This window comes from Syzygium oleosum, unplaced genomic scaffold (assembly GCF_021117445.2).
Source record: "Syzygium oleosum isolate NSW1041296 unplaced genomic scaffold, Sole_v2.1 Sole_v2.17, whole genome shotgun sequence".
Lineage (NCBI taxonomy): Eukaryota > Viridiplantae > Streptophyta > Magnoliopsida > Myrtales > Myrtaceae > Syzygium > Syzygium oleosum.
In genome coordinates, this window is record NW_026607501.1 from 6,554,685 (window position 1) to 6,570,507 (window position 15,823).

Here is a 15,823-nt window from a genome sequence, read left to right on the forward strand (position 1 = left end):
GACACTATTAATAAACCCCCCAAAACCCTAGAGTCTTTTGTTCTCTCCTTCCCCCTCTGGGTGCAGTAGGGTTTTAGTTGACTACCTCACAAACAGAGGCACGCCACAGAGAGAGAGAGAGAGAGAGAGAGAGAGAGAGAGGGAGGGGTGAGCCGCGAGCCATGGTCGGGGACAAGGGAAAGAGGGTGAAAGGGGACGACGAGAATTCGGAGCAAATCGATGGGGAGCTCGTTCTCTCCATTGAGAAGCTCCAAGAAATCCAGGATGAGCTTGAAAAGGTACATGTTCATGCCTTTTGTTGGGTACCCATTTCACCACCTAGCATGTAAAGCTCCCCGCTCATTTTTCTCTTTTGTTTTCCCCGTTTTGACTGCGTGTGGATTGTTGACAGTCAGGATGAAGTTTGGGAATTACCCCAGTTCTTTTGGCCCTGTTGGTGGGTTGAGTTCCCGAATTCCTTTTCTTTTCTTTTCTTTTTGGATGATGTCTCGGTGTAAAGGGTTGTTTTTCTTTTGGTTTCCCTATCTTAGTTTGATTTTGTATCCTTGATTGGGGTCGGGAGTGGCTGGCTCTTTAGGTTTCTTGAAAATCATGGAAGCAATTTAGCATTTTGCTGCCCTCTTGATAGAAGCTCGCTGCAATGGTAATGAGGAAAATCCAGCTTTTACAAACTTTGACAGCAGATTGTAATTGCCATAATGCAGTCAATTGTAATGAAGAACATTGTAGTGACCCTTCTGTGCATCTACATTGTCATTGCAGCGCTGGAATTTGTTAGGTAGACTGTGATGGTGTATCGCATATTATCATGTTAATTGATCTGTCTGGTTTTGCGTTGTGTGTTGATAGATCAATGAGGAGGCCAGTGACAAAGTTTTGGAGATAGACCAGAAGTATAACGAGATACGCAAGCCAGTATATGATAAGCGCAATGAGATCATCCAGTCGATCCCTGATTTCTGGCTAACTGCTGTCAGTAATTTGACTCTCTTCTCTTTAGTCTTTGAATGGACTGACTTTGGCTGCTACAATTCAACAGCATTTATTCTTCTAATCGAGCTGTTTGTTCATTTGTATAGTTCCTTAGTCATCCTATGCTTGGTGAACTTTTGATGGATGAGGATCAAAAGGTTTGTCTTCTATTCTTACATCAGCTGGAGAAAACTATCAGTGAGCTCATTTCTGTTTTCGTGGTCGACCTCACTAACTCTTTCAAGTGCTAGCAAAGTTGACCACCCATTCAACCATGATGTTTATATTCAATAACTTCTACTTGCTATTTGCTTGATAAATTAATCTGTTTTGCATAGTTTGAGTGATGTTTTCTTTTTCTCTGATAGATATTTAAGTACCTCGACTCCCTGGATGTGGAGGATTCGAAGGATGTTAAATCAGGATATTCCATCACCTTTGTGAGTTTGTTTCTTTTCTTCACCTTTCTTGGCTTGTAAGAGATATTTAAACTTCGTTACCCTTTTCCTCATGCAGATACATTCATCTATACTGATGTAATGCAGTGTAACTTTTTTGTTTAGATAATGAATTTGCAGATTCTGTACTTATTGCTTCACTTTTGTTTAGAACTTCCGGCCAAATCCTTTCTTTGAAGATTCAAAGCTTACAAAGACTTACACTTTCCTCGATGAAGGAACTAAAATAACTGCCACGTCAATTAAGTGGAAAGAGGGCATGGTAAGGTTATATGTTTTTGTAGGTCTAGGTTTATTGCTGAGCGTACTATCTTAATGGTATATGGCCACCTCTTTGTTAATGTGAAGGGGTTGCCAAATGGAGTTGCCCGTGAGAAGAAAGGGAACAAAAGACCTTTGTCAGATGAAAGGTCAGTATCTTTCTCAACCTAGTGGCTCCATAACACAGTAAAATTGATCTCCCTTTAGATCTGATTTAATGGTGAAAAGTATTTTCCTGCAAGATTATGGCCTTTTTTTCATAAGACAGTATTGTGCATTTATAGAACGTCAATTTTTCTTTACTTTCTTTTGTTTTTTTTTTTGGGATCTATTTTTAGTTTTTATCAAAGGCTACAGTTTCACATTGACTTTTAAAGGATTCATCATTCGAACTATAGGTTAATCCATCACAAAGGCACCTTATTGGTTTTCGCGCCCATCTTTGTGGGTTAATTCTAGTCCATGTCCTTCAGCAGCTTGCATTTTGAAATTGTGTGATCCAAAATCCTTCACCAAATGAATACACTGTTCTGAATTGATATCAAGAAGCACTAAGTTCAAATCATCTTCCAGTGCATTTTCTTGTAATAGTTCTTTTGCTTCAAACAGGCTGAGGATGTGGGATTTCTCAAACTGTTCTGATGTGACACTTAAAAATTGTTTATCACTGTCTTTTCTTCTTTTTCCAATACCTTCTATCTAAAGTAGGTTCATCCAAAATGACTAATTAACTCAGAATCTGTATAGGCTGTTTCTATATTTGTTGGACTTTCTATTCATGCATTGTGACTCACCACCCACTTATTTATTATGGGATCAGCTTCTTCCATTGGTTCAGTGATGCTCAGCATAAAGATGTTATCGATGAAATCCATGATGAGGTTGGTTTTTTACCTTAATTTGCTGATGAGAGTTGATGTTGCTGAAATTAATACATTCTCGACTACTGCAGATTGCGGACATTATTAAGGAGGATTTGTGGGCGAATCCTCTTACTTATTTCAACAATGTAACCCCTTAAACTTTTTGCTCCCTCTTATTAGTTGTGCTGTGAAGGTTTCATAATTATACTGATGTGTTGATGATCATCTTGGCTCAGGATGCTGATGAAGATGATGAAGAGGTAAATGGTTTTCCCTCTAACATCAAATGTGTGACTTATACAGTTGGTCTCTGCTAGGAGAGCAAGACATGTACACACGTTGGGACTCAAGCAAAATTCCCTTGCTTCCTTAGTTTTTACTTTGTTTTTAGGTCTTAAATTGCTTTTATGGCAGTTCACACTTTGCCATTGTGATTTCCAATGTCTGCAATTAGATGGATTAGAAATCGTTGGGTGTCCACTGAATCATCCTTTGATCTTGTCATATTCTGCTCTTCTTTGTCCTTCGCGGCTTCTTGAATGTTGGAATTGTTGCATTGCCCTGTCTATATCTCTCTTGTGCATTGCCTTCACAAGCAAATAACTGATCCTTAGGATCTGTCGGACAGTTAATACTAATCTTGATGGTTTGGGCTCTTATTGCATTTTAATGACATCAATTTGTTGCATTAGTTTTTTTTACTCCATCTTGTTTTTAGAGCTCTGTGGCTGTTTTCTGTTATTATCTTGTGCGCAATCTAAGGCTGTTTTGTTATGTCGAATTGGGTGTCAATTATCAAATGTCAAGGCTCTTGGGACTGGAGCCGGAAGAGCCGGACATAGTGTATTGGACCTTGTTTTTATGATCTTAGAATTGGTGCCTGCATGCATGCATACTTTCACCTGATTGCTCTTTATAACTCGAAAATTACATACAAGAGCATTTATTTAGAAGAACACTCTACTAAACTGTCAGATTGATGAAGAGAGTTTTGTAATTTGAAATTTTCCTCGAATTGCCTGTGTTTAAGAAGTCATAATGAAGCTTTTCCTTGCTTTATACTTCGAAATTTAAGGTGATCTCCACCAGAACATTTCCAGAAACATTTCCTGGAGAGAAATTTTTTGCCTGCCCAGAAAATCAGGACTTTCCTTCTAGGGCGATCCTTCGTGGCCCCTGACACTGTTATGATCTGCCACTGCAGAATTCACTCATGGTCTCTAAAAGCTTGTTAATGTAGTAGACTTGTTTCAGATACGTTTCTTATTTCATCTGTCTGTGTAAATGCAAAATTGCTCCTTGCGCACTTGCTCTGGTTAATCTTTTTGAGGAGCATACAGGTTATTATACAGGATAAGTGCATTATTTTTGTTCCGTATTCTTTTCTTTGTTGATGAGTGATATTATATGGTAACAAATAGTGAGGTTTTTTATCATTTTGTTCTCTTCAGTCCTGCCATGCAAACAAAGTTGGATTTTTTGAGTTTAGAATTGGCCAAACTGGGAGATTCAAACTGTGCAACTAGTCTGGTGAATTTTGGACTTCGTCATATAGTTTCTCGTACATCCTGACTTCTCATTGCTCACAGGGAAAAGATGATGATGGCTCAGAAGATGATGATGAAGATGATGACGACAATGACGAAGAAGAAGACAGCGATGAGGAAGATGGCCAGTGAACTCTTCTCAGAGCCTGAACTTCTTGAATACTAGTGTCCAGATGTGTATAGAGGGATCTAAAGATTATGCTGAATTTGACAGGGAAGGAGAATGATACGTGCATTCTCTTTTATGTTAGGGCACTCTATCGTGCCTCAATATCTGTTATGCACAAGAGTCTGCTGGTATTGTTAGTTGAGACTTTGTGGTTCTCTTTCGACTCTTTGGTTTTCCGACCTTTTCTTGTTTGATAGGCTAGCACTATTTAACTCCCTGAACTATCATCGTGGTTGATGATGTTATGTCGGCAACTATATTTTACTATACTAGTGAGGAGCGAGAAAAATCTGAGCTGAATGTAAAGATGTTCTGACAGCCAAACATTATATGTTCAGAATATTTGGTTCAATATCTCACTCTCTGAAAAAATTCTGATGCATGGATGATTTGTTGTTGGATACAAGTCTAGTATTTTCTTTTGAAGGGTACAATATTCATATACTGTCAAAAAGTATTAGACGTTTTGACATTTGCCTTCTGATGTCTGCACGCAGTGTGGATGTATGTATTTGTGAAACAGCAAGTAAAAGATGATGGCAACCATTGACAATGACTTGTGGAGTGCTTTTTGGAGTTAGATGATAATGTTTATGCCTGGTAGCAAAACGACGCTCTTGTGCTCTTGTACATACATAAGTAGGAGTACAAAACAGCTAGCTTACTTACGGATACCTCAAGAATTTGTTGCCTTTCTCCTCATCTGTATTACCTAGCGGTTAGTACGACATATTTTGCCCTGAGGGTCAGGCGAGAATTGAACTGCTGTGGTCAAGTCGCAACTCAGAATGAACTTCACTTTCATCGACCCACTTTGTGTTGTTACTCATGATCGATGCTTGTTTCTTGATTGTCGGGGACAGAAGAAAATGAGCCCATAACTGCATGATGATGATCAGAATGGTGAAAGATGAGGATGATTGAAAGGAAACAGCTAATGGGACTACGCCAAAATTTCTCTCGCTGTCATCGTGGGATTTTCTTGTTATCAGGATGAATCCAACACGGTCAAGCAAAGCACAGTCCAATTGATTTTGTCGGCTACTTCTGGCATATTGTTCCACATTTCAACTTGGCATCGTGCAGAGCCTGTCGGCTTCTTGCGCGAAGTTGTTGACCCCCAATGCAAGATTATGTATTCAAGACGTATTAGATGCTAATTACTTTGTCTCTTTTGAGGTAATCAGTGAGTTAAATATGCGTATGATGATTTGGACTGATGCAAGACCTTGACCTCTTGGCTGCTATTGTCCTACGCATCTTAGTTGTGACATCAGAAGAAATTTGTTGACATTTAGTTTTCGTGAAGTTCACATTTGAACTGAAAATCTTTTCTGGAGATATCCATTTGTTTCTATTAATATATCGATCAAGATACGATAATACTGGGTTAATTTAAATCAAGTGTGACATTTAAAAACTTGAGGACAGCCATTAACGAGTCAAAATGCAAATGTGTAAACTTCTATAAGAAGGAATGATGGTTGGGACAAGCACTCAAGCAAGAAGAAGCAGAGACTGAGAGACGAACTTGAAATGGGCTACTCAAGCATCCCAACAGTCGATCTCTCTCCTTTCTTCAACTTAGAAGGTGATGAGCATGGGAAGAAGGAGGCAATAGAGACCATAGCCAAGGCTTGCTCTGAGTATGGCTTCTTCCAAATAATGAACCATGGCATGCCCACTGATCTGATGAATAAAGCCCTCCAACTCTCCAAGACATTCTTTCAATACCCACATGAAGAGAAGCTCAAGTCGAGTCCTGGATCAGGCGGTCCGCTTCCTGCAGGCTACAACAAGCAACCCGATCACTCGCCGGACAAGAATGAGTACTTGCTGGTGTTCCCACCTGAGTCAAGCTTCAATGTCTACCCTGAAAATCCACCTGAACTCAGGTAATGCTCAGATCACTGTGAGCCTGCCCTTGTTCTTTTTCCCTTTCATTTGCTCGAATCGTATGTCAAATGCTGATAATTCCTAAAAGAGATGCTCTTTTACGCTTTGACAGGAGTGTGATTGAAGAAGTCTTCTCACACTTGGTTAGAGTTGGTTCTCTTTTGGAAAGCGTCATAAATGACTGCTTGGGGCTCCCCCCGAATTTCCTAAAAGAGTATAATCATGACCGGAGCTGGGATTTCATGGCGGCGTTACGCTATTTCCCTGCGACAGAAAGAGAGACAAACGGGATCACGGAGCATGAAGACGGGAACTGCATCACCTTCGTGTTCCAGGATGAAGTTGGAGGCCTCGAAGTTCGCAAGGACGGGGAGTGGATTCCCGTTGTTCCTGCGGAAGGCAAAATTGTGGTCAACTTGGCTGATGTCATTCAGGTTAGTGAAAAGATTCCGACTCTTTTCCCCTGTTTCGGCATGCGATCAACGTACTGATCATCTATTACTAGATCTTGTGCTGCATCTTTTGTTCTTTGCTCCATCGTTTCATCATATTGTTCAATAGATGCTATATCTTTGTGTTGCATGTCGATGCTACCTCGTGGAAAAGGTGTTGAGCAACAAAAGGTTCAAGAGTGCCACTCACAGAGTCGTGAGATCGGAAGGAAGAAGCCGTTACTCATTCGCCTTCTTCTATAATTTGCATGGGGAGAAATGGGTGGAGCCGCTGCCCCAGTTCACTACAGAGATCGGGGAGTCACCCAAGTACAGAGGGTTCCTATACAAGGACTACCAGCAGCTGAGGATGAGGAACAAGACTCATCCGCCTTCTAGACCAGAAGATGTTATCCATATTACTCATTATGCCATTGATACTTAGCAGCAAGGATAATTTTAATCAAGTAGTTCTTGCGTACTATCGTTCAAGATTTGCAAGTGGTCTAAACTAAATAAAGGTTGTGATCAAGATGCGCTTTTGCTTCACTTTGTTACTCCTCCAGTGTCATTTCCAGTTCTTACTGTTTCATCTCTCAAGTTTAACTCAGAAATCATCCAATAAAGAAACGATTTTTATCTTCACCTCGTGTATCCACAACCAACATCTCCAATCCATAATCCAAGATATGCAGTGCGAAAGAAGTACAGAGCTCATCCATTGTGGCCAGTGAATGGCAATGGCAATTAACAAGTAAAGAGTAGGTACTACGCATCTTTAGAAATTGGGATATGTTTTAGTATACTATCTTCTGACTTTGAGTAACAAGATCAAGGAAATTTGGAGAAATGTCGACACCCACATAAACATTGTGAGGATAATGCTCAAGAATTTAGCTCTTCAACAAAAACAAGATGTGGTGGCCTTCGTAGAAGCATCAGAGGTATGATTTATTTAAGAATTCAAAAGGAAGTTAGCCTTGGCACTTCAACGCACTCTGCTAATTCCCTTTGCTCATCTGTTCCTTGCAGTATGAAGACTTAGAAAAGCTTCTACTGATGTAATTGCAATTATCAAGTGATGTAAAATCCTACAAAATTACAATTCTCGGAAGGGTATGATTCGTTAAATTATTAATCCATGCTCTAGATCTCCTAGATTTTTCTGTAAACTACAATTATCTACAAAAAATATCTCTGAACATGCAGAGATAATTTGTGAAGCATGTAGGTTAACGAGGCCTGTAAATAGGCTTGTAGTGCTCAATTCTCATGTACACAAGAAACCAACTAGCAACACCAAAGTTCCATACGCGTTACCTCTTATATTACCCCAGCTATTCAATAAAAATTCCTATACCTTGTCCCATTGCTGTTGCAATTGCCGAGAAAATCCACATATTTTTACATCCCAAAATACAAATACTAACACGATTCAACAGCAACACAAAATGAAAAGACGGAGTCAGGCCGAACTCAACCTCGTACCAGATATGTCTTGAAGCCTAACCAGCATTGAAAACTGCAGTTCCTTTATACTGTTATCGACTATAAATCTAATGGTGTCATATAAAAAGAAATATGCTCCACTGGAAGAACCTAATCTGCTTTCAGAAAGATTAGCGCGAGGAATAAATGGATGGAGATTCCACCATACTTCTTCCAAAAGACAAAACTGTTGAATATTAGTCCTTCCTGTTGTTTATTAGACTCCTTGCACTCAAAAAATTTAAATTGTAACCATGAATGAAAGTCCCAAATTCTTTCGTCATATTGGATAATGGCCTCATGATCCTCCTACCGACAGAGGATGGATTGTGTTAAAAATTTCAATGAAGAATTTGCCACACGATGCCAACTCATCCTATGTTAAACAATGCGCAATCAGTTGCTCCTCAATTTTTTTTTCTATTCAGGAACCATTTAATCAGTTATGCACGACTGTATTTGCACCCATATGGATAAAATGGTGCTTTTTGGACTGTCATGGTGACCAATCTGGTATTGGCACTGGCCTTGTGCGGAAGCATCAATGGAGTTGGAGGGTGCAATCTGAGTGCCTATGTCTCCTCCTCTTGATTCGGCCAAGAAACACAACTGAGCCACAGGACATGCTCCTAGACAAACAGGGAAAGCGACGCCCCTCGCTAGTTCCCTTCTGCAACTATTTCCTTGAATTCCAACCCTTGCTCGGCCACCTCGCCCCCCGTCGTCATGAATCTCTTCCCAAACAGGAGCCGCGAGATGCACTTAAATGCAACCGCGCTCAAGTACTTCCTAACGACCAACCTCCTCCCGTGATCTTCAATATTAGTGCATTCTTGGAAAGTTGACTCCACCATGATCCTAACTTGAATCTTCTCTAATGGGCCTTAAAGCTTCGATTCTTCTTGCAGTGAACAGCTCAAGGACACAGATTTTTCTGAGCTTCACAAAGTGTGGCCCATAATCGGCCCGTACAAGCCCCATGCCATCGCTAGTGATCTTGACTGTAGACTCCATCCTGTGCCTGTTGGCCGATACCTGGTGACCTTTGAGGACTTCCTTGGCCAATTCAGGACTAGACACATAACAATGCTCAGCTTGGAACCGAGCCAAACCGACATGACAGGGCCATAAAAGTTGCGACCACTCGGTGAAGCAGTAAGACGCAGCCGTGTTCGGTTTGATTTGGTGTAAATTGCCTTTGAATGGCAAAGGGTAAGGACCTCGTGGGAGCTTGGGCTTCCTCCGTTTGCAAAGCTTGACGGCCAAGAAGATGAAGATCGTTGGACTGAAACGTTCATATGAATCCATTCTGAAAAGGATGATGGCGATCAACAATTCCACTTTTCTCACAGTTGACATTGGATTAGGAATCATAAAAGAATGTAATATAAGTTTTATTATTATTTTTTGATGAATAAATGTAAAGGAATTTGTTTTATCTGCACGACTCCTCTTGAGAAAACATGCCGACGATCCTCATCGCCTCCTCTAGAGCAAGAATCATGCCCACGTAGGCCCGCAGTGATTTGTTGTTGGAACACAAGTCTCGTATTTTCTTTTGGAGGGTACAATATTCATGTATTGTCGATTAGTATTACAGATGTTTTTGATATTTGCCTTCTGATATCCACTAGCATTGTGAATGGGTGTATGTGTGATACAGCAGGGAAATGATGACAGCAACCATTGACAAAGTCTTATGTAGAGCTCTTTCGAGTTATATGATATTGTTTGTGCCTGTTAGGAGTACATAGCACCTAACCAGTATTGGAAACTACGGTAAGTTTATACTGTTATTGACTCCAAATCTAATGGAGTCATATAAAAAGAATACTCCACCAGAAGAACCTAATATACATTCACAAGATTAGCATGAGGAATAAACAGATGAAGATTTCCATGAGGAATAAACAGATGAAGATTTCACCATACTCTCTTCCAAAAGACGAAATTGCGGATATATTAGTCCTTCCTGTTGTTTATTAGACTCCTTGCACTCGAAAATTTTAAATTATAATTATGAATGACAATCCACAATTATTCCAGAGCTTAGATGAAGGAAACCTTTTGTCATATTGGAATTTGGCCGCATGATCCTACTGTGGACGATGAACCAAGTTAGAAATTTTGATAAAGAATTGGCCAAATGATGCCAACTCATCCTATGTAAAACTATGTACTATGATTTGCTCCTCAAATTTTTTTTTATTCAGGAACTATTTAATCATTTTTGCATGATTGTATTTTTTTTCAGTCTATTCAGCAGTAGGATGCGATTGAGACCAGATCAAATTCATATTGTTGGTCTGGTGAAGAGTCAGGCAAACTATCAGGCAGTAAAACTGTGGGAATAGGACTGATCAAACTTGTAGATGTTTCAGAGATGAAATGCTGTTGAACCGGTTGAATTCAGAACTGGTTCCAGATGATATTGCTGTGAAGGCAGATGAAATCATTTTGCTGTGATTAATAGCATTACTGGTCAAGCAGTGGATCATCTGGTGGGTACTGGTCAAGCAGTGGATCATCTGGTGGGTACTTTGTCGTCTAAACTACATGGAAATTTCATTTCACAAACAATTGCCAAATAGAGGTTGCGGGCATCTCCTCATGAAATCTAAACCAAACAAAGGATGATAGAAGCCAAATGGGTATCTTTGATGTAGCCCTATGAAGCATGAGCAAATATGCTTCAGCCGACACATTATGCCAGCTATGTTTGAAATCGTTTAAGAAGAGGACTTACTTGCAGAGATGACTTTCTGGCCATGCCGATACCGCAGCATGAAATAAATCATAATGACAACCACATTACATGTCCATTAACATCTAGTCAAGCCAAATTTATAATTTTACCATGCTTTCGTCGAGAAAATTTCTTATAATGTTTTGAAGATGACAAAATAATTATAAAAAAAAAAGGCTACTAATGTGCGTTTTTGAATGTGAGGAACAACTTCTATATACATGGGTTATATGCAGGTGGTGTCGACAATATGACATCTAACACATGGAAAGGCTTTGGTTCTATAGAAGGAGAACAAGCAATTGGATGGGGAAATATTTATAAGTTGGGGAAAACCTTTGTAGAAAATAAACAAGCAGTAAAAGGATGGCTTGTTAAATATTATCAGCATGACTCCTCTTGAGAAAATATACCGCAGAATGAAGATAAACCTTTGTAGAATGAAGGATTCATATGAATCCATTCTGAAAAGGAAGGGGGCGATCAACAATTCCACCGCTTTCTCACATAATCACATTTGACATTGGGTTTGGAATTATAAAAATATGTAAAAAAAAGTTTTTTTTTGTTTTTACTTTTTTGATAAATATTATCAGTATGACTCCTCTTGAGAAAACATGCTATCCTCATCGCCTTCTCGAGATCAATAATCATGCCCACGAAGGCCTGCAGTGATTTGTTGTTGGAACACGAATCTAGTATTTTCTTTTGGAGGGTACAATATTCATGTATTGTCGAAGAGTATTGCAGGATGTGTTTGACATTTGCCTTCTAATATCCACACGCATTGTGGATGCAGGATGTACGTAAGTGCGAAACAGCAGGGAAAAGATGACAGCAACCATTGACAAAGACTTATGGAGTGCTCTTTCGAGTTATATGATGATGTTTTGTGCCTGCTAGGAAAACGACACTCTTGTGCTTTTGCACCTACATAAGTAGGAGTGCATAGAACCAAACCAGCATTGAAAACTAAAGTTCGTTTATACCATTATTGACAATAAATCTAAAGGAGTCATATAAAAAGAAATATAATCCACCAGAAGAGCCTAATTCACATTCAGAAAGATTAGCACGAAGAATAAACGGATGAAGATTCCACCATACTCTGTTCCAAAAGACAAAACTGCAGATATATTAGTCCTTCCTTGTTGATTATTAGACTCCTTGCAGTCGAAAAATTTTAAATTATAATCATAATGACAGTCTAAAATTCTTTCCGAGCTTAGATGAAGGAAAACTTTTGTCATATTGCAAAATGGCGGCATGATCCTCTTATAGACGAACCGTGTTAAAAAATTTTGATAAAGAATTGGCCAAATGATGCCAACTCATCCTACGCAAAGCTATATAATATGATTCGCTCCTCAATTTTTATTTTTTTTTACTTCAGGAACTCTTTAATCATTTTTGCACCAATGTATTTGTTTCAGTCTATTCAGCAGTAAGATATGATTGAGACCAGATCAAATTCATATCGTTGATCTGGTGAAGAGTCAGGCAAACTAACAGCCAGTTAGACTGATTAAACTTGTAGATGTTTCACAGACGAAATGCTATCGAGCCGGGTGAATTCGGAACTGAATCCAGACTCTATATGCAATTGTATTACTTTAGATATTGTGGTGAAGGCAAATATAATCATTTCACTCTAATTAATAGCATTACTGGTCAAGGAATGGATCATCTGATGGGTACTTTGTCGTCTAAACTACAGAGGATTTTATTTCATAAACAATTGCCAAACTGAAGTCACGGGCATCTTCCTCATGAAATCCAAACTAAACAAAGGAAAAGGATAGAAGAAGCCAAATGGGTATCTTTGATGTAGCCCTATGAAGCATGAGCAAATATGCTTCAGCCGACAAGTTATGTCAGCTATGTTTGAAATCTTTTAAGATGAGGACATACTTGCAGATGACTTCCCAAGTTCTTTCTGGCCATGCCGATACCGTAGCATGAAATAAATCATAGATGTGACACCCGTAATTTATGTGCATAAACATCTAGTCAAGCCAAATTTATAATTTTACCATGCTTTTGTCAAGAAAATTTCTTATGATGTTTTGAAGATGACAAAATTATAATCAAAAGCTACTAATGTGTGTAGTTAATTCTGTAGAACAACCCTAAAATTTCCTATAATGTTTCGAAAATGACAAAATAATTAAAGGAATGCATGGAGAGGCTTTGATTCTATAGAAGGAGAACAAGCTATAGGATTGGAAACGTGTATAAGTTGGGAAGAACTTTTGCAGGAGATCATAAACAAGCAGTAAAAGGACGGTCTGTTAACACTTAAATGGACCAATACAAGGTAAACAATTTAAAGAACATGAGACGTCAATTTGCTTGGAAGTACTTGCTTGTAGAAGGAGAACAGACCATTTAGCAATAACTCGTGAGGAGTCTGGAAGGATTGTTGAGATACACATGTGAATTGTGTCAGAGAAGTCCAACATCGAATAATTGATGTGGTGTTGAGAAGTTAATATATCCTAGTTAGCCCATAACTCATTGGCTTAAGCTTTTGAGTGAAAGTGGGTCCAACTGGATATGTTGACGGGTTCGGACTTGAGCTCTCTCTTGGCGATCTCCTCACCTGAAAGTATCAGGCTTCTGCTGCGCATTTCCAACAAATAGTATCAGAGCCGATGGTTGATTGGTGGGCCTCCAATCTGTTCCGGTGAATATCTCAACAAAGAAATCTCATGATCGACACTTGTTTCGGGTGGAAATTGCCATTACGGTTGATCTGGCGAGAAGTGACCATGGACAGTTGGTCTGGTGACGTGATAGAGATCATGGGTAATACAATTTCAAGTTAGCAGTTGATGATGGTTATTGTGCACAGTTGCAGGTGCATTGCAATGACTTGGAGATTCAAGTTGAGATAAGCTGACGTAGAAGAATACATAAATTAAGGGGGAGCAAACCAAGTTGAGATAAGCTGACGTAAAAGAATACCTAAATTAAGGGGGAGCAAACCTAGTACTGAGCTCACACGTGAGGGGGAGATTGTTGAGATACACGTGTAAGTTATGTTAAAGAAGTCCCATATCGGATAATTGATGTGGTGTTGAGCAGTTAATATATCATACTTGGCCCATAACTCATTGGCTTAAGCTTTTGAGTGAAGGTGGGTCAAACTGGATATGGTGACAGGCTCAGACTTGAGCTCCCTCTTAACAATCTCCCCAGGTAAAGGTATCGGGCTTCTACTGTGCGCTCCCAACAAAGACTCTATTACAAAAGCAGCTCATGCTAGAGACGGTATGATATGGCTAGTGGACATACAAGCCTCTACATCCTGGTGGGAAGACAAATCTTTATCAATTTGAATTGGACTCAAATTAGTGTCTCACTACTGTCTTAAAATGCTGGAATCCACATCCAGCAACCTGGAGATATCAAAACGGTTTTCTCCATTATTGTGAAAGGGGAGAGATGTCAAACAGACTGCATAAGCAGAGAGTTATACATTGGGAAAGTATCTATAATGGTCAGATTAACAGCTATTTGACTGAGAAAGCTTCTAACAGATACCTTTAAAGGTTAACAGATCAAAGTGAGCTGTGAAGATCGGCGAAGTTCAAGAACTCTTTGTCTGTCAAGTTCTTAATAAGTGGGCTGTGAACATTAATCCTAGAGGAGTCTAAGCTAGTACTTCAACAGAAAAGATGGACTTAGGCTGAAGTTAACCTCATCCCAGATATGCCTTGAAAGTCTAACCATCATTGAAATCTCCAGTTAGGCTCCGTTTGTTTCGTGAAAAATAAATGATTTAAAACAAATCTTTCTAAAACTAATCGCTTATATCTCTAAAATAATTAGTCAATGAAAAATATTTTCGTTATCGATAACAATTTATGTCTAAACATTTTCGTGAACGACAAAATATTTTGAGTTAATACCACGAAAAACTCCAAACTGGTACACCTGATATAAATTTACCAAAAACTAATTTTTTTACTACCAAAATCTCCAAACCGGTACACCTGTAATAATTTTACCCTCCGTTAGTTTCCGTTAAATTTTACCTTCAAATTTCTGAGTTAGATAACACGTGACAGTTAACGGATGTACCAATTGGGGGTTTTACCTCCGTTTGTCACAGGTGTACCAATTCGTGATTTTTCTTAGTATTAATTTAATTTAACGGAAGGTAAATTTGTCATAAGTATACCAGTTTGGGGTTTTTTGTAATCAAAAAATTAGTTTTGGGTAAATTTGTCACTTGTGTACCAGTTTAGGATTTTTCGTGGTATTAACCCAAATATTTTTCGTCAAATCATCTTTATAAGTGATACAAGTAATCTTTTTTAGGAAAAAGTTTTTCAAATCATTCATTTTTCGCTAAACAAACGCATCCTTAGTTTATACTTTATGGACTCCAAATCTAATGGAATCGTATAAAACAAGTATATACATCACCAGGAAAATCTAACTGTATTACATTCAGAAATATTAGTAGGAGGAATAAACGGATAAAGATTCCAACCCACTATCTTCCAAAAGACAAAACTGTGGGTGGATTAGTCCTTACTGTTCTTTAATAAGTTCAATATACATCATGGTTTGAACAGATGCAATACATTGATCTCTCTTGCCTGCTAATTGTCCAACACACCCTAGATGTTACCTTAGGAGAAACTTGCTGAAAGACATTTTCTATTCATGACATTCGTAGTTTTGCACCAGAGTACTCCATCACCCTTTAAAATAAATGTCTGAATAGACAAAATCGGATGTGCTTCCCTACTCATTCATGTTGCGAAATTTATTCTTGCGACTTGATCTAAATTACTTATGTTAAGTCCCGCAATAATCGTAGGTTAATTAAAATGAAGTATGACGCTTTAAAGTTGAGGACAACCAATAGCTTGTCAATATGCGAGTATGTGAAGTTCTATATAAAGCAATGGTGGTTTGGGACAACCACACAAGCAACCACAAGAAGCAAGGACCGAGAGGGAGAAACAAGAACTTGAA

The 15,823-nt window shown here is 38.8% G+C and overlaps 2 protein-coding genes across 2 annotated transcripts; both read left to right on the top strand.

Moving 5' to 3' along the window:
- On the top strand, positions 1 to 4,624 carry LOC115678873 (NAP1-related protein 2-like). Its single transcript, XM_030602341.2, has 10 exons — positions 1 to 278; positions 850 to 972; positions 1,080 to 1,130; positions 1,341 to 1,412; positions 1,582 to 1,692; positions 1,779 to 1,840; positions 2,512 to 2,572; positions 2,644 to 2,700; positions 2,791 to 2,814; positions 4,144 to 4,624. The coding sequence occupies exons 1-10, from the start codon at positions 162 to 164 to the stop codon at positions 4,231 to 4,233; spliced, it is 768 nt and encodes a 255-aa protein (XP_030458201.1). The 5' UTR covers positions 1 to 161; the 3' UTR covers positions 4,234 to 4,624.
- A 1,102-nt stretch (positions 4,625 to 5,726) lies between these two features.
- LOC115678870 (flavonol synthase/flavanone 3-hydroxylase-like) lies at positions 5,727 to 7,146 on the top strand. The gene is made up of 3 exons (XM_030602339.2): positions 5,727 to 6,165; positions 6,279 to 6,600; positions 6,773 to 7,146. Exons 1-3 carry the CDS (start codon positions 5,807 to 5,809, stop codon positions 7,040 to 7,042), a joined length of 951 nt encoding a protein of 316 aa, XP_030458199.1. The 5' UTR covers positions 5,727 to 5,806; the 3' UTR covers positions 7,043 to 7,146.
- Positions 7,147 to 15,823: the final 8,677 nt, after the last annotated feature.